General features: G+C 41.2%; 1 protein-coding gene across 2 annotated transcripts in view; it reads left to right on the top strand.

Annotated features, from left to right (window-relative positions):
* Nucleotides 1-18,294, top strand: part of LOC122794052 (mitogen-activated protein kinase kinase kinase kinase 5-like) — a 1,947,254-nt gene that overhangs the window by 1,063,958 nt on the left and 865,002 nt on the right. For both annotated transcript variants that reach the window (XM_044062187.1, XM_044062182.1), the window contains exon 4: nucleotides 9,609-9,673. In XM_044062187.1, the coding sequence (XP_043918122.1) occupies nucleotides 9,609-9,673 (65 nt within the window). The remainder of the gene's footprint in view (nucleotides 1-9,608; nucleotides 9,674-18,294) is intronic.

The following is an 18,294-nucleotide window of genomic DNA, read 5'->3' as shown; positions in this document are numbered from 1 at the left end:
CCCAGCAAATGTAAGGTGGGTATGACAGAGGTCTCCTGCCTTGGACATAGAGTGGGGAGTGGTAAGATTGGGGCAGAACCTGCCAAGGTGGAAGCCATTCAGGAATGGGCTGCCCCATTACAAAAAAAGCAGGTGAGGGCATTCTTAGAGACAGCAGGGTACTACAGCAAGTTCGTCCCCATTTTTAGTACCATAGCTATTCCCCTCACAGTCCTGACAAGGAAAAACAGGCCAGATAAGGTAGTGTGGACCCCAGCATGTGAGCAGGCATTCCAGAAGCTTAAAGGAGCTTTGGGAGGACCCCCTGTGTTAACCAGTCCATATTACAGCAAAACATTTATTGTGCAGGTGGATGCTTCAAACCATGGGGTGAGGGCTGTACTTAGCCAGGGTTCCTGAGAGGGAGAAGAACACCCAGTGGTATATCTCAGTCATAGTCTCCAACCCAGGGCGGGATGCTATGCACCTGTAGAAAAGGAATGTGTAGCCATAGTGTGGGCATTGCAGAAACTTCAGCCGAATCTGTATGGAGGGAAATTCACTGTAGATACAGACCGCAATCCCTTAACATGGCTACATCGAGCCAGCTAGCAAAATGCCAAGTTACTAAGGTGGAGCCTAGTTAGCAATGCCTACGCAGATGCGCTCTCAAGACAGGAAATGGGGTAAGGTATTCCCAGATAGGTTCACCCTCTCAAGCAACGTTTCTCAAGGGTCACTTGAAAAACAAGTTTGAGTTTTTGGGGAGGGGAGGGGAGAAATGTGACACTGCCAGCCCAGTTATCTGGAATTTTTTAAATAATTCTATGTTATTTGTGAATATTGATATGATTTATACAGAGCTGTACGTTATGTACTGAGCTTCAAGAATGTAACCACAGTATACCCTGCTGGAAACTAGAAGATTAACTTGAAAAACTTCAAGAAAACAAGTTGTAATTAAGTGCTTTACTGTGTGCTATAAAAGTTAGTTTCATGGCAGCAAGAAGACAGAATGTCTAGAGCTAGACTTTTTTTCTGTTGTCTTGGAGAGAAGTATTTACTATGTTTAAAATGTAAAGTGTTTTATTGCTCTATGACTTCCTAGCAGGTGCACTTCTAAGAGATATGTACTTCTCACACAGAAATGGTAAAATTCTGTTAGTATCTGTTAGCCTGGGAACTGAAGGCAGGTGTCAAAGAGTGAAGTCATCCAAACTGACCCAGCTGTAATCCAAAACAACCAAGCACCAAGGAAGAAGACACAAAATGACTAAAACCAGTAAAACATTTATCTTTTAATGAAATCACAAAATCGATTGCCAAGGCCCTAGAGATTTTGTGATTTCATTAAATGATAGACATTTTTACTGGTTTTAGTTGTTTTGTGACACAGCAGAAATGTTTGATAGCAATTTTAAGAACTCTGTCAGAGAAAGACTGCGATTTTGTATCGTGCCTTAGACCTAGAAACACCCACTCAGCACTTCTGCCTGTGTGGTGTCTGTAAGTAAGACTTAGCGTGTAGTATCTCTCATAGATATAGATAGGAATATAGTAAAGATTAGTTTAGATGTTTTCTGTATTTATTTGAGACTGTCCTGCAATGTTGTTTTAAAATATTTCCTGTGATTCTGAACTCTGAAGTAACTGTGTTGATTGAGTATTATTTTATTCTTTTATTATTTATTATTAAGTATATTCACACCTATCTTTGTGGCTGATATTTGTGAGACATATTTAAGCTCTTAGAGTACTTGAATATGTATTTGGTGATACTGCACAAGCCAGTCCTAAATAGCCTTACTCTTGATCATACTTGCCATTTGGATAATAGAAACATTACACAGTAGGATTGGTCATCCTTTGGGAAGGGCCTTAAAGTAGCTGATAAGGGGTTATAGTGGCAGTGCTAACTACCTTATAGTCTGGGAATAAGGGGGCATACCTAGTAAACCTGTGCCAGCCTTTCCCAGGTGTGTGCTTGTGTGCAAATCAATTCTCAAAGTGTGTGTGTGTGTGTGTGTGTGTGTGTGTGTGTGTGTGTGTGTGTGTGTGTGTGTGTGTGTGTGTGTGTGTGTGTGTGTGTGTGCGCGTGTGTGAGTGTGTGTGCGCGTGTGTGTGCAGTGTGTGTGTGTGTGTGTGTGTGTGTGTGTGTGTGTGTGTGTGTGTGTGTGTGTGTGTGTGTGTGTGTGTGTGTGTGTGTGTGTGTGTGTGTGCGTGTGTGTGTGTGTGTGTGTGTGTGTGTGTGTGTGTGTGTGTGTGTGTGTGTGTGTGTGTGTGTGTTTGTCAGCTACTTTGGCATGACCATGAAGCACTGGTTGGACAAAGAGAGTGTTGGGAGGACTTGGCTTGGGACCCTGGCTAAGGACTCAACTCTATAGCTGTACCAGTGGGGAGTCTTATTAGGGATCTGTAGAAAGAGGGAGAAACCAGCCCCAGGCTGACTGTGATCTCTGTGTGCTCTTAAGGGAAATTGTACTTTACTGTGTGTGTACTTGCCATCCTCCCATTGTGTACATCCCTCACTGTTGCCAGTTATGAGGATTGAGGCTCTTTGATTACTGGGTCAGTGCAGGGTGTCACAAGCTATATCAGAAGCAGTGCATATTTCAGAATGCTGCACCTGCTGGGGACACATGAGGATCCTGTGTAGGTGTCTCACTTACAGATGGTATGTCAGGCTGTGGGGAAACTCTGCACAAAACAATATCCTCCACAGAGTCCTCTGTACCTGTGGATGTAGGTGTTCCCTTCCAGTGGGGTGTCACAGACAATACCTCTGTGTGATTAATGCATATCAGCTGTAGGTCATCATCATCATCAGCCATAACAGCCCTGCTGTTGTCCCACTACACCGGAATCGATATCAGTGGAAAAGATGAATGCATGGTTCTACTTCTCTGTCACACATGCAATAGGATACATAGAAAACATTCATATACAGTACATTTGGATACATCTTTTGTTGAGCAGAATGTTGCACTTGCAAAACAGAGGTGCCTTGAGGGCAGATGTTTCAGCTACCAATAGAATTGTTATCTTACTGCATACATTTGCACATTTTGTACCATAGAATTATTGTCAATGATACCCAGGTGCATCACCTACTGATACAAGGTAGTAGGTGCCAGGCCTGCACTCACACCCAAGCTACCACGGCATGAGGGGCCTGCCCTCCAGCCTGGGCAACAGGAATAAAAACTCCTCAACTTTCATCAGCTGCTTCAGCATTTATGCTCCAGCCCTTGTGGTGCTCCTCTCCGTTGAGCCTTCTGCTTTACATATGAAAGAATATCTGCAACCCTTCTTTGCAGCAGTTATAGAGATCTATTATAGCCTTGTATGGCATTTACACTCTGCATTATACCCTGATAGCTATCTGGTCTGTGACCACCTTTTCTCATGGTGCATGCCATGCACGTGGAGGGCTTGTAGTAGCACAAAATCCTACTTGCAAGGGAACTTTTTCATGAATTTCCTCCAGTGGGTGGTCATACCTCTACTTACACACTCGCAGACAAAGCATGTCATTCAGTGGACATATGCTCTTGGTTACGCAATGTATGTGTTATTGTGCATGGCCTCTCCCACATTGTATACACTTAGATGTCACCTGAAGTTATCATTTTTCCTCTGTATATGGTAATCCTTCAGGTATATAGGACCACATCAGTCCACTATCATTTATACAATATACAATACAGTGTCCTATTTCCACTGCAATCCCCACATGCAATGCAATGCCCTATTTCCCCTGCAACCCCCACATGCGTACACAAATGGATCGTGTAACTATATAGTGACCTTGCATGAAACATATACACCACCCTTCTCTCCTTCTGTCTGTACAGGCACCACAGGCACTGCAGGGGTGCAATAGCAATGTTACCATCCCAGTATTTTCTCTTTGTCTCTCTCTCTCTCTATATATATCTATATATATATATATATATATATATATATATATATATATATATTCCTCTCCACATTCACAGTCCAGCAACAATTCCAATAAATTCTGTTTGTGTATTTGAAGGCAGTCTTATGCAAGTTGGTAACAGTATTTTATTATAGGTGGTGCAGTGGTGCATGGGCGGTGCAGTGGTGCAGCAGTTAATGCTGTCACCTCACAGCAAGAGGTTCTCCGGTTTGATTCTCGGCTGGGGTGCCTTCTTTGTGGAGTTTGCATGTTCTCCCTGCATTTGCGTGGGTTTCCTCCAGGTACTCCGGTTTCCTCCCACAAATGTTAAATAAATAAATAAATAATTTCTTACTAACACAAGCTTCTTAGTTTGGCAGGAGCGTTAATGAGACCAGTTATTTCCATTGTCTGTTAACTGCTGACTGTACACATCATGCTGTTATATGTAGTGGTGTGAGTCATGACGTCTGTGACACCTTTGTTCATCCACCAGGCCATGTTGCTTGACACGGTTTGGCTCATGAGTCCATATATATTGATCTGCTATATTGCTTCTCAAATAAACCTACTGAATGGCCATGGCTGTTTCCTCTAGTGTTAACTGCAGATCTCCTGATTTGAAAGTTCTCCTATTAGGGTGGTATAACAGACGTTTTAAAAAGCTGGTGCCTTGCTTGGTCTGGCATGGGTAACATTTGTTCTCATTGGTGATAACAATCTAGAGAAAATTGCAAGAATTGGAATGATAACCTGAGAGGTCACCACCTTGAAAAAATAAACTAAAAGCACTAAAACGACCATAAAATACAAAAAATAAACCGTCCAGTCCCAACATATGAACAACTTTAATACATAAAACCTGGAACATTTTCAGAACAAATAATGAAGTGTTAGAGAAGGTTGGTGGGGGTCCTAGATTTGTCACTAAAACTGGGGCAAATTTTAAAAAGCTTTTTGAACGTAAGCTAGAGGTAAGAAAACCAACAGACTATGGAACTAGGGTATGTGGTAGTTGTAGTCAATGTCCATATATAATCAAGGTGACTTCTATAATACTTAACAACTGTTTAAAGAGTAAAGTAATTTTTAAAAAAGGAAATTGTAGTACAAGTAGGGTGGTATATTTAGCAGTATGCGAGCCATGTTCACATTTTTATGTGGGCAAAACAGAGCGTTCATTAAAGTGTAGAATTTATGAACACCTGAATGATATAAAAAAGAAAAAATTAAGTAAAGCCCTGTACAAACATTCAATTACTTACACTTCCTTTTCTAAATTTATGTTTGGTATATTAGACATTATTGAATTTGATCAAAGAGGAGGTGATTGGAAAAACAATTTGAAAAAGAAGGAGACAAGATTGTATGCAATGTTTTCTCCTGGATTAAATGAAGCCATAGCTATTTCTCCCATCTTAAATAAAAGAGCTAATATTGTTTGATTAAAAGAATAATATACCTTTTTCATGAATCAGTTGGTACACAAAAAAGTGATCTTATTACATATATTTATTATACATGTTTTTATTACATATGTTTTTATACTTCTAAAGATGGTACTTTTATATTTAAACATATTTATTAACATGTTTTTATCAACTGTTTTCTATGAACTTTGGAAACATGATGTTGGTTGGTTACAGAATTATGATGTCATCTAATTGAGCTATTTAAATAGGATAGGCAATGTACTGTGTTGTATTCTGATGATGGCACCACCTTGACCTGTTTCACTAGTGGGAGACAAACATTGAGGAGATGCAAACAGTCTTGTACTGTAAGTATTTTTGTGTTTTATGTTTAACACTATTTAGTTTGTTTGAAGAGCATCATTTAAATATGGCTGGCTGCTACAGAAAGCAGGAGTCCCTTTCCAGACAGAGGAGTATATATGTATTGTATAGCCTCCAGAGTATAACTGCAATGCTGTTCATGTCATATATGTGTCTTATCATTTTCTTCCAATTATGTCTCCCATATGATGGTCCAGTTGAGGCACATGAGGTGGCATGGCCACATCTACCTTGTGAGCCACCGTTGTTAGTGCTGGGGTAACATTAACTTTTGTGTGTGTCTCTGCTGAAGGTGACATTGCAGATTCTGTGTTGGATTATGTTTCAGCCTCTCAGGAGGGAAGGTGGATGTTGTGTGTCTCCCAAGTCGCCATGGTGACAAGTGCAGAGACTAGTATCTGCTGAGGTATGTCACAAACTGAATGCTTGCATTTGCAACATGCATTGTGCAGTTACTCGATGAGTCTCTTGACTTCCAGGCATTGGACCTCTGGAGGAGCAAACAGTCCATAATATTAACCATCCTAGTGTATGCTGCCTAGGATTGTTGCCATCTGCAAGCATACCAGCAGCTCACACCTATACCTCATTTCTGTGTACTTACTCATGCCTTGTTCATTTATCATCCTTCCTCATCACCACTTTTCTATCCTCTCTCTGTATACACTATCCAGTGTCCCCCCTCACCATACACACACACACACACACACACACACACACACACACACACACACACACACACACACACACACACACACGATTATTTTATTAATTTTACATTTGTTGACCAGGTTAGTCCGACCGAGCTGATAGCCTTTTTTAATCAGAGGCCCCAGGGAGAAAAGCTCCACAGATTTACAAAAAAATAAAATAGTCAATTGTATTGGAATCAAAACATTAACATTTCCAGTAAAAGCATAGAAATTATTTACAGACTTTGTTACCATTTAACATAAGATATGTGTTAGCTAAGGAAGTTACAGCTGGTGAAGATCATACAGGTAGTATATCAGTAGAGATATTTTTAGGATTAAAGAGGCAGGTAATTACCTTTGTATATATATATATATATATATATATATATAGACACACACACACACACACACACACACACACACACACACACACATAGATAAATAGCCCTTGTCTGTGGTGTCTGTGTTCTATATTTATCTGTCTTTACCCACTACTTCCCCTTCTCCCTCTATCCCATCTAAAGTCTTCCCTCATTAACTTTCCCATTTACCCCTCCCTTTAATAATAAATGTGGGATATGTCCTGCCAAATAAATATACCCCCTCCTTCCCCCATCATCTATTCAGTATTGCCGTTTCCTGTGTTTTTCACTCTGTTTGCTGTATTCCTCATTCTCACTTTACTGTCTATCTTTTTCTTCCACGTTTATATGATAAACAGGTTGACCACTTCAATGGACACACACACACATTGCTGATCTGTTGGGTGCAGTGTTGTGCTCTTCTTCCATACCTATGGCTCGGTGCCCAGCCACAGTGGCATTTCACATAGCTGTACATGGTGCTATAGGTAAAGAAGGATGACTTTATTATGATGCCATGTACACCACCCATGAGCATTATGCTAGTGCTGCCCTTCTAGTATGTAACTAAAGTGCCATACTGTGTGTTCCAGCTGCCCATTAGCTTTATTATATGGCCTTCCTCTTAGTATGCTGGTGCTGTCCCTCGCCATTTGCATCACTAATTAGGTTTTGGATGCTTTGCAAAATGAACCCCCTTGGTATTAGCTCTATAGAAGTACACTGTAAACATGTATGAATCCCAGCCATTAACTGTGGCTAGCTACAGGCTGGTCGCTATGATAATTCCATGATGAACACAATACTGTCAGGGATGAATGATATCATGTTTGTCCAAGAAATCTATGATTTCATTATAAACATATTTCCCTTTCTCCTTTTGAAGCTAACCATTTATTAATAAATACCTATCTGTTCCATATGTAAGATCTCCCGCATAATTAAAGTCTAAATCCTATGCATTATACAAAGATAATGACAACTGACAGAAAAGGGGGCCTCGTTTTTCATAAAACACAATAATCAGCTAGTGACAGTGTGAACAGAATGATGATCTTAAGAGCAGAACGTTAGAAAGATAGAACAAGCTTAGTCAAGTACATCTCACCTGGGTGTGCAAGATGTTTACAATGACTATATCTGAACTGGAGTCTTAGTTGTCTGTATACTTCTTGGGTAATACTTTGTTAACTGCACATTTTATTTTCTTTCTTATAAATGTTTTTTGTGGCTTTGCACTCTATATTTGCCTGTTCAGAATGGGTTAACAAACTTAATTATTAAATAAAATAAATAATTAAACTTGTTGGCAGTTGTGAGGCAGAACTGTGACATACTACTGATTTACACTAAAGTACAAGCACAAAAGTGCAGCTGTTTTGATTCATTTATTATTTATTTAACATTTGTTAATCAGGAAAGTCCAACTTGGAACAAAGCCAATTTTCAGTGGAGGCCTGGGGAGAAATGCTCCAGATGCATGTCTTTGCAATGTGAGAGGAACCTGGAGCACCCAGAGGGTGCCCACACGAATGCAGGGAGGACATGCAGACTCCACACAGAAGGTACCCCAGCCGAAAATCGAACCAGAGAACCTCTTGCTGTGAGGCAACAAAGTTACTGCTGTACCACTTTGCTGGGATAACAGTATGCCAGAAAATTTGTTTTCCTCCAAGATAAGGCGATCACTGAGTTAGCATAATGAAATAGCACAATTGTGGGAAGTGTGAAATCCCTCTCCCATCAGAGGAACCATTCTTATAAAGTGTTAGTGTGTTTCTAATTGTACTGTTTATCTGAACAATTAAATTTTAATGAGCGCAAATTATTTTGGCATTCTTGTTATGGAGTTGTCTTTGTTGTAATGGATTACAATTGGAACAAAGTCCATTTTGGATCTGTCTCATGAAAGAGACACAGACACGTACGAGTGTCAGAATCATTTATTTAGCAATACCAGATTTTGTTCCTCATCTGAATGTTCAGTTTTCGAACTAGCAATAACGCATTTACTTATTTAGCAATAACTAATAGGTATTTACAATAAGCTGCAATTAAGCAGCTTGCAGGTAAGAAGTCTGAGGCGATGATGAAAAAGTATATGCTAGGTCCTCCTTACAGAAGTATCTATGACACAAATAAAATATTTCTCATGTCTATTCTGAAGCAGTCTACAGGATCTGCCAGTGTCAGTAATCATCCCCTTAGTACCTGCAATAACCAAGTCTATCATATCAAATTTGCATCAGAATGTTATTTTTCATTTGATCTAAAAGGTGCCTCCATACTAAACAGAACACAGTCAATGCACATACTGATACAAACACACTCAAATGGTTGTTGAAGGTTCTGGAAACCTTGGAAACAGTCTTATTTATGTGGGACTAGGCAAATCAAAATTCAGCATCTTTTAGGCTACTCTTGCAATGAAAGAGCAACTAAAGGACATTAATAAAAGCAGCATGTTGTATATTTTGTAAGTAGAAATGTACTAAACAATCGGGCATTATACCCTCTTCCATTATTAGTGGCGTGTGTGTGTGTGTGTGTGTGTGTGTGTGTGTGTGTGTGTGTGTGTGTGTGTGTGTGTGTGTGTGTGTGTGCGTGCGTGCGTGCGTGTGTGCGTGTGTGTGTGTGTGTGTGTGTGTGTGTGTGTGTGTGTGTGTGTGTGTGTGTGTGTGTGTGTGTGTGTCTGTCTGTCTGCATTAGCTCTGTTGCAGTTATTTTGTTGTTTCACTTCTTTGTGTGCATGTGCATATGCATGTGTGCTTGTGGAGGGATTTTTTTGTAGATTCCCATATTTATTATATTTCTCATATTTAAACATAACTTTAATATCGTTTTATGTTGACAGGTTTAACAAGCTATGGATCTGTATGGAATTCTGCGGAGGAGGATCCTTGCAGGATATTTACCATGGTAAAGTATATTTTATATACTTGTTTATAACTAAACAGACTCCAAGGTGGTGATGACAATGTTTGAAAAAGACTTAATTTTTTTTAAATTAACATCTAACACACTGCTTTCTGCTTAGGACACATTTTTTACTTAAACACAAAAAAATGTTTTACAAAGATGAAATTTCATAAAAGACATTACTTGCACAATAATTATGCACTGTAGATTACAGGTATGGTTTCCATTCTAGGCAGTAAAAATTTGAACTCTGAAAGAAGGCAGTTAATATTCAGGGTTAAGGGTATGAGCTTCTTAAGTTTGATTCGGAAACTTTCTATGTGACCGTATTCAAATCACGTAACAAGACAGCACTTGTGGATCTCTCCTGTAAAGAGGCATTTGTGTTTAATTGTTTTAATAAGTTATCAAATTAATAAAATAATAAAGGACTGACTTACAAATATAATGCACTGTGAAGTCAGCCTATATGTTCAGTATATCATTTGAAACAAATTAGCTATATATGAATTCATTACTTTGTAGAACTAGTATTCAGGACGAAATCTACTTAATTAGACAATGCACTAAACATAAGAATAGACTGAATGCTGAGTATGACGGTTCTTCAGTCATATTGGCATAAAATGGTGATCAGCTGTCTTTTGTATATTTTGAATAGTTTTGTCCTGGTCTCACTGTTTTTTTTTTTGTCTTTTTTTCCCCCATTCTCTGCTGTTTAACTCTCATAACATTGCCATACTTTGTGTACCAGGAGTGTGTAGTTAGTGAGTGACCTGAATTGGAGTGTACTTCACCTCTGTACAAAAAGTGTATAGTCAGTGAGTGACCTGAATTGGAGTGCATATCACCTGTGTACCACAAGTGTGTATTTAGTGAGTGATCTAGAGTGGTGTCCATGTCACCTGTGTTCCAGGTGTGTATAGTCAGTGAGTGACCTGAATTGGAGTGCATGTCACCTGTGTACTAGGAGTGTGTAGTCAGTGAGAGATGTGGATTGAAGTGGATTTCACCTATGTACCAAGGGTGTATAGTTGGTTATGGACCTGGATTGGTGTGCATGTCACATGTGTACCAGGAGTGTATAGTTAGTGACTGACCTGGATTGGGGTGCATGTCACCTGTGTACCAGGACTGTGTAGTCAGTGAGAGATGTGGATTGGAGTGCATGTCACCTGTGTACCAAGGGTGTATAGTTAGTGACTGACCTGGATTGGAGTGCATGTCACCTGTGTACCAGGGGTGTATAGTCAGTGAGTCACCTGTACTAAAGTGCATGCCACGTGTGTACCAGGGTTTATAGTCAGTGATGGACTGGAGTCTATGTCACTTGCATACCACAAGTGTATATTCAGTGAGTCACCTGGATTGTAGTGTATGTCACCTATGTACCGGGAGTGTCTAGTCAGTGAGTGACTGGATTGGAGTGCTTTTCACCTATGTACCAGGGGTGTATAGTCAGTGAGTGACCTGAACTGGAATGCATTTTACCAGTATACCAAGGGTGTATTGTCTTTGAGGGACCTGGACTGAAGTGCATGTCATCTGTGTACCAGGAGTGTGTGGTTAGTGAGTGACCTGAATTGGTGTGCATGTCACCTGTGTGCTAGGAGGGTATAGTCAGTGACTGATCCCTGTTGCCAGAAGTGTATAGTCAGTGAGTGATATGGACTGCAGTCCATGTCACCTATGTACCATGACTGTATAGTAAGTGAGTGGCCTGGATTGGAATGCATGTCACCTGTGTAGCAGGAGGGTTTAGTCGGTGACCAAACTTTATTTGAATGCATGTCACCAAAAAGAAGTGCAGGAAAAAGTAGGAGATAGAAAAGGTGTATCAAGGTAAGAAGGAATACTGAGAGGCTAAGAGAGGAGTTGCAGTAGCAAAGAACAAGGCACCAGAGGAACTCTACCACCTCGCTTAATGCACAAAGAAACTCTTATCAGGTTACAAGGCAAAGACATAAAGATATAGAAGATGACCATCAGACAAACTCTGTAAGAGATGCCAGCTGCAACCTGCTCCCCAGCCTATAGGAAATCCAAGTCAGATGAGCAGATTCTGAATGAAGAGATACCTGCAGAAGCTGTACTGTCCCAGCCTCAGCTTACAATAAAAGAAGAGGAGGAGCCCACCCTAGAAGAATTAAGGACAATGTTAAGGAAAATGAACTCAGTGAAATCAACAGGCTCACATGAGGTCACAACAGATATAATCAAGATGTTGGTCAAGATGAGGAAGAAATGTCTCCTGAGGATACTCACAGCAGTATGGCAAGAAAGGTGTATCCCAAATGACTGGAGAATAAGCATACTAGTGCCAGTATACAAGAATGAAGGGAATGTTCATAACTGTAGGCAGTATACAGGTATCAAACTCCTGTCACACTGCACAAAAGCTCTGGAGAGGGTGATTTATAAACAAATATGTAGAGTAGTAGAAGGTAAGTTTGAGAATGAGCAGTTTGGTTTCAGATCACAGTGCAGTACAATTAAGCTGATGTTTGCAGTGAGTCGGATAGTTGGACTAGCCAGACATGAGGAAAGAGTCCAAATGGGCAATTCCTTGCCTTGAAAAAAGCATATGACAAGTTCCCAAGAAAGCTGATTTGGGTAGTCTTACAGTGGTTCAGAGTCCCAGAAACATTGATAGAATGAGTGTTAGCTATGTACAAGGATCCAATGAATTGAGTATGAACAGTGTTCAACTCTGAGCCCACTGCTCTTCATACTTGTGAGAGACTACATAAGCAAACAGGTTGGAGGGGACAGATCAACAAAGTTGCTGTATGCAGATGACGTGGCATTACAAGCAGATTTTGAGAAAGAACTTTAGCAAAGGATAGGAGAATGGAATGCAAACCTGAAGGCACATGGGATGAAACAGAATACAGATAAGACAGTTGTAGTGGGAGCAAATAGGGTAAATCAGAAGGAGCTGAGAATTAAGACAGAATAAAAATATTGGAACAGGTTAACAGCTTCAAGTATCTGGGAGGGGTGGTTGAGGAGAAGGGAAATTTGAATGAGGAGGCGAAAGCTAGAATCAGAGGGACTGCAGCCAGCTGGCAGAGAGTGTCTAGGGTAGTGTATGCCAGAAGAATGCCAAAGAAGCTGAAAAGTAAGGTGTATAAAACAGTACCGTGACCAGTACTGCTGTATGGTACAGAAATATGGGCAGTAAAGGCAGAGCAGATTAGGAAGCTAGAGGTGCTGGAGATGAAGTGCCTGAGACATGGTAGGATGCAATCTGTAGGACAGATAAAGAAATGAGGACACCAGAACAGAAGCCCATGTAGCCCCACCTGCAGAGAAGGATAAAGAGAACAAATAACAGTGGTTTGGCCACATGTTCAGAAAAGTAGAGGGCAATCTGGTGTAGAAGATTTCGGACAGACTGAAAGACGGTCACAGGAAATGAAGACATCCATTAAAGAGATGGATAGATTGTGTGAGAAAATACCTGTGACAATCAGGCATGACTATTGAAGAAGGCAGGAGTGTAGCACTGAATAAAGACATATGGTGACAGCAGACAAGACACCCTGACCACATGTGGAAAATGGGAAAAGGGAGGGGGTTGATGTTGATGATGAATGCTCAATAAATGTTTAGATATGGCTGATAGCAGCTAACCCTATCATGCTAAAATGCATATTCATATTACACTCTGGATATTTTTGCTTCACTCCTGAAAATGCATTAGAGAATGCACTATTTACACAGTCATTTCATGTGCTAATTTCAGCTGTTGTATTGGTGTCTTGTGTGGCAAGCAATGGTGGGTAGTGGGTACTCTTTGTACCTACATGGCTATGGACATTGACTAAACACATATAATGTCTGTTGTAATACCCATAACCTCTAACTGCAGATATGTAGTGCAGTTTTCTTCCTTTCAACTTTGTCTCATTGCATCACAATGGAATTATGTGATTGTTACTTACACAATACATTTTTGTGGTTTGTATATGTATTTTGATCTATTGTTTTTTGTCTTATACACATTAGTATATTTTGTTTGTTTGTTCATAGGTTCATAGGTGTGTACTAGGCTAATGGCCCTGGAGCCTTTACAAGCCTAGCCCATATAAGTGCCATGGCATTGTGCTACCTGACATTAGTTCCTAGTGCCTCTATCAAGTAGAGCCACTGTAGTGATCCCCATGGTGAACTTTCTATTACCCATCCACTCATGAAGACTTTTCTTGAAGAGAGACAGTGAGGTGCTCTGCTTGACATGTATGGAAAGTCTATTCCAGAGCATGGGAAGTCTCTGGGTGAGGAACCTGTCCCTTCAGCATGTTCTGTTGATTGTGGTAGTGAGGTTGAGGTCTTTGGAACATGTGGCGTGGAGGGATTGGGATTTCTTTAGATATAGCATTTCTAACAGAGCTGAGTCTGACATGTCTTTGTAAGTCGAGCAGAGATCACCTCTAAGTAGGTGATATAAGACAGAGAATAGCTGGAGTTGTTTGAGTCTGTCTGTGTAGGACATGTGTTTAATGCCTAGGATCCTCTTCGTGAGATACTTTTGTGGCCACTCCAGCTGTTGCGGGTGTCTAGTGAGGTACATGCCAAATGGGGCATTATACTCAATGATTGCTGTAATGAGGGTTGAGTATAGAGACACAATTACCTCTTTCTTCCTGGATGCAAAACCCTTGAAAATGAGATGTACCACATAGAAAGACTTTCTGACCACAGTGGCAGTGTGGTGGTCAAAGGAGAGGTTGCTGTCAGTCTGCATTCCCAGATCTCTTGTAATGCCTTCAGTATTCAGTGGGCTCCCATCAATGTGGTAAATCGTAGGGACTGAGTTTTTACCAAAGGGGATGATGATGCATTTTTTGGAGTTAAGCTTAAGGCGATGGTTTTGACACCAGTCATTGGTCTCAGTGTGGCCTTTCTGTAGGATGTCTGCATCACTTGGGGAGTTAATAATGGCTCCCAGCTTGCAGTTGTCTGTGAACTTGGTCAGCCAGAGTCCCTTTGTGTTGGCCTGGACTTCTGAGAAGTAGATGCCGAACAGGAGAGGACCCAGAACTGATCCCTGTGGGACTTCACTAGTGACTGGTCGGCAGTCTGACTTGGTGTCCGCTACTTTCACACTGTGTGCGTTCCATCTGTGAGCCAATTTGCAACCCACCTAATGATTTTGGGATTGGTGCCTAGTTTGGTGAGTTTATCAATAATTCCCGAGTGAGGAATGGTATCAAAGGCCTTGGCCAGATCAAAGTAGGCTGTATGTACTGCCTTACCTTCATCCACAGCCCTGGTGACTGACTCAGAGAAGTCAACCAGGTTGAGCAGGCTTGATTTCCCTTTCACAAAGCCAAATTGCGTGGGTTCTAGAGTTTGGAGATTCCCTATATCCTTGTTAATTAAGTCCATGATGATGTGCTCCATAGCCTTATATATCAGACTCATCAGGCTAATGGGGCAATAATTCCCAGGGTCTGTAGTTGCTCCCCCTTTATGGAGAGGGATGACTGTAGCAGTGCACCATTTGGTAGGGACAAAGCCTAAGGTGAGGCTGACTGAACAGGGTACACCGATGCGGTGCCAGTTCACTTTGTAGTTCATGTAAAACACAGCCAGAGATATTATCGGGTCCCATGGAAGCTGTATTCTTGGCCTTGGACAATGCAGCTTTAACCTGTGCTCCAGTAATGCTGGGTGTTTGGCATTCTTCCGGTATTGTGATTGGTCCTTTATGGGGGAAGAAAGGGGTAACACTGACACTGAATCTGTCGGCCAGTATGTTGGCAATATCTGTTGGATCAGTATAGAAGGGTACCATTGTTCAGTAACTCAGAGCAAATCTGGGTATTGCAATGGAGGTTCTTGACATAACTATAAAAGGCTTTGTGATTGTTTTTAGTGTCTGCCACAATTCTGCCTTCATAGCTGGCTTTGGAGGATTTGATGCATGATCTCAACTTTTTGTTGAGGCTAATAAGGGAGTTTTTCCAGTCTTGAGACTTCACCTTTTTCTGCAAAAGTTTCTTCCTTCTGTTGTAGAGTTTATTAATGGCAGGGGACCACCAGATTGGCTTCTTTTTTTTTTTGAGGAGAGCATCTTGGATGTTCTTTGTGTTTCACTGTTGCAGTCATCACAATTGGGTTATCCCTGCCCTTGGCCGGCCTGAATATCAGAGGCTTAGTATTTCTGTGTCGGTTGCTGTCATTTCAGGATTGACGTCAGGTCATCAGTAGTATAAAGTAAGGCACCCGACACCATTACATCAGTCTTTCTTGCCATGGAGCCCGAAGCGGAAGCAGTTCGCATGAGTGCCAGTTGGCCGCTACCTCAGTTTCGTCTACCGAATTGAAGTTGAAATCTTCTAAAGCTAAGTACCCCGTTGGGGATCCTTTTTTCTTGCACTAACAGATGTCAGAAAAAGTTAATAATTGTCTCTCCTGTGGAAAGCAAATACCTCACCGAGACTTCCATTCTTACTGCATCCCTTGATTAGGCCCAGACCATGACGTCCCCCTTTGTTGCTTCTGTGCTTTGTTCAACACCAGAACTATCCATCATCGGGCCCTTATTGTAGCCAGATATTTTCGCTTACAGTCCTCAAATTCCGATATGGCTTCGGTAAGCCATCCAACAGCAGATCTTCTGAAAAAAATGTAAAGATAAAGACAGAGACAGACCGCACAGGTCCAAACCTACCGACAAAGCTTCCATTAAGCTAGTCGTCAGTTCTCCGGTCCTCAGTGAGGCGCTTTTGCAGCCCCTGATGCCCTCTTCTGTGGATTTGCAGGCTGCTACTGAGACCCTTTCGGAGTCTGGTATGCCACGAACTCTTCTTCGACTAAAGATCCTGTGGTTGTCTCTACCTTGGATGGGTCCAGAACCACTGAGCAGGCACTGGCTTCAGAGGAAGTACTTCGCACTACCGATTCTCGACACAAATCAATGTCTTCTTTTGTGACTACTGTTCTTTCGAAAACGACCAAGTTTCTTAGGCCCAGGGTACAAACCACACCGAAGAAACTGATGACCCACTCTCAGGCACCTGCTTCCTTGCCTCAGTCTCAAATGCTTAAAATGTTGGAAGAACTTATTATGCTGATCAGGGGAAGCCAAGATACCCCCTCCAAAAATGAAAAGAGATCTGTCCCCTGTAGTTTTGTCTGAACAAGAGTCCAATGAATCTGATGCATCTGAATACGAAGACATGCAACCTCTCAATACTTATGATGATTCTGATGGAGAGGATTCCATCCCTTCAGCTTCTCCTCCAGAGGATTTTTCCATTGGGAAACCCTGCATACCTTAAGAGAGCATTTCCAATGGGAGAGTCAAGACTACCCTCAGTCTAAAAAGAGACTCGGGGAATTCCTAGATCTTCCACAGCACAGACCCTTGGCCATCCCTCTAGTCCTGGATGTTGTGGAGGATGTTTTCCTGGAATCCAGCTTAGCTCCCTGACACGCTCCCTCCTACACCCAGAAAACTAGACAGGTACTATAGAGTCTTTGACTCACACACATTTCTTTTTAAAAATCCTACTGTTGACCCTGAGGTAATTTTTCAAGGGCCTAAAGGGATTAAATTAACCTCTGGTAAGAATCCCATTCCCTCAGATAAGGCTTCCCGAGCACTAGACAGATGGGGTAAAAAGGTATACACCTCAGCTACTCTTGCTATCAGGGCACTAAATTGTCAGTTCCATATGCTAAAATTTCATTGCATAGTAGTCATGTATTTGCCTTTATGGTTATATGTGTTGTAAACATAAGTCAAAGAATGGGTGACTTGTATAAGAGCTGACAAAGCCCCAGGATTAAATGATGCTGTCCCTTTAAAACCAACTCTAGCAAAAAGGAGGGTAAATTATTGATTTTCATTGGTTGTGTTGTACTATATCAGATACTATGTTTTTACTAGTGTTTTATCATCTGATGAAGGGATTTACCCGAAAGTGCTTATGATATTGCTTTTATTGTTTTAATAAAGTGAAGTTACTTCATACACAGTGTGGTAGTACTTGCCTTACTTTTGGATTTACTATTTGGATTTTTTGGCAGTACTTTCAGTAGAAGGAGTCCTTTACTTTTTGTTTTTTACTTTGTCAATATGATAGTTACTAGGGATGGATGACTTCACAAAAGATACTAGTATGCATTTCTTGGCATTTAGTTTTAGTCCATGGCTCTGACACCAGTTATTTGTCTGTGTCAGCCCCTCCTGGAGAACGTTTGTGTCAGTGTGAGATTCAATGACAGCTCCTAATTTGCAGTCATATGCAAATTTAGTCAGCTTGAGACCATTGGCATTGGCCTTGACTTCTGAGAAGTAAATGCCAAAAAGGAGCAGCCTAAGGACTGATGTCTGAGGGACTCCACTTGAGACTGGCCTCCTTGTAGAGGTGGACACCCCAATTCAGACTTCCTGAGTCTTGTCTGTGAGCCAGTTGGCCATCTACTGAGTGACATACGGGTTTGTGCTTAACCTGTTGAGTTTGTCAACAATTCCAGAGTGGGGTGTTGTATCAAATGCCTAGGCCAGGTGAAGGTAGGCAGTGTGAACCATTTTTCCCTCATCCATTGCTTTGATGGCCTTCTCAATGAAGTCCACCAGGTTGAATAGGCATGACTTGCCCTTG

This window comes from Protopterus annectens, chromosome 1.part0, assembly GCF_019279795.1.
Source record: "Protopterus annectens isolate FY-2018-M chromosome 1.part0, PAN1.0, whole genome shotgun sequence".
In the NCBI taxonomy this organism is placed as follows: Eukaryota; Metazoa; Chordata; order Ceratodontiformes; family Protopteridae; genus Protopterus; species Protopterus annectens.
The sequence above is the reverse complement of the archived record's forward strand: the minus strand, read 5'-3'. Positions and strand labels throughout refer to the sequence as shown.